The sequence below is a fragment of the Acanthamoeba castellanii genome (genome assembly GCF_000313135.1).
Source record: "Acanthamoeba castellanii str. Neff unplaced genomic scaffold scf7180000084562, whole genome shotgun sequence".
Taxonomy (NCBI): domain Eukaryota; phylum Discosea; order Longamoebia; family Acanthamoebidae; genus Acanthamoeba; species Acanthamoeba castellanii.
In genome coordinates, this window is record NW_004457308.1 from 619 (window position 1) to 1193 (window position 575).

General features: G+C 61.9%; 1 protein-coding gene across 1 annotated transcript in view; it reads right to left on the reverse strand.

Moving 5' to 3' along the window:
- Positions 1 to 376: 376 nt before the first annotated feature.
- ACA1_329120 (uncharacterized protein) overlaps positions 377 to 575 on the reverse strand; it is a gene marked incomplete at both ends in the record, with an annotated part of 1376 nt that continues 1177 nt past the window's right edge. The window contains 2 exons of the mRNA XM_004334511.1: positions 377 to 437; positions 511 to 575. Of these exons, the coding sequence (XP_004334559.1) occupies positions 377 to 437; positions 511 to 575 (126 nt within the window). The remainder of the gene's footprint in view (positions 438 to 510) is intronic.

Consider the following 575-nt stretch of genomic DNA (forward strand, 5'->3'; position numbering starts at 1 on the left):
CTTGCTGGCTCGCACTACTTGAGGGCGAGCGCGTTGGCCGGGGAGGCCACGCCACCACGCAGGTTGAGCGGCGCCGACGTGAAGAAGCACGCGTACCGCCCATCCGCCGCACAGTCTTCGGCGAGAGCCTGGTGATGATGATGTTGGCCCCCTAGTCAGTGAGGAACACTGCATTCAACAACAGCGTTGGAGGAATGTCACGCACCCGCAGTCCCAGAGTTCGCCGATGGGCATGCCCCAGAGGCCCAGCAGGGTGCCGTGCAACAGCTCGGCGTAGGTCTTCGAGGGGGCCGGGCCACCTGCCCGCCAACATGCCAACATGTCAAGCTCATGGTCAGCTTTCACAAAGGCCCCCAATATTGTTTGTCATGGCAACTTACCGCTCAAAAGAGGGGCAATCGGCGGCCACGGCGGCAAAGTGCTGGTCCCACAGGAATCTGGCCCAATCGCAGTGCAACAACGCTAATTAAGAACTGAACTTATGAATGGGTGGGAAGCCAAAGGTGGTACCGTAGCGAGTCTTCGCCCTGGGCCATGCCAGCCCACGCGTAGCCGTGCTGCGGTCGCGCCCGGCC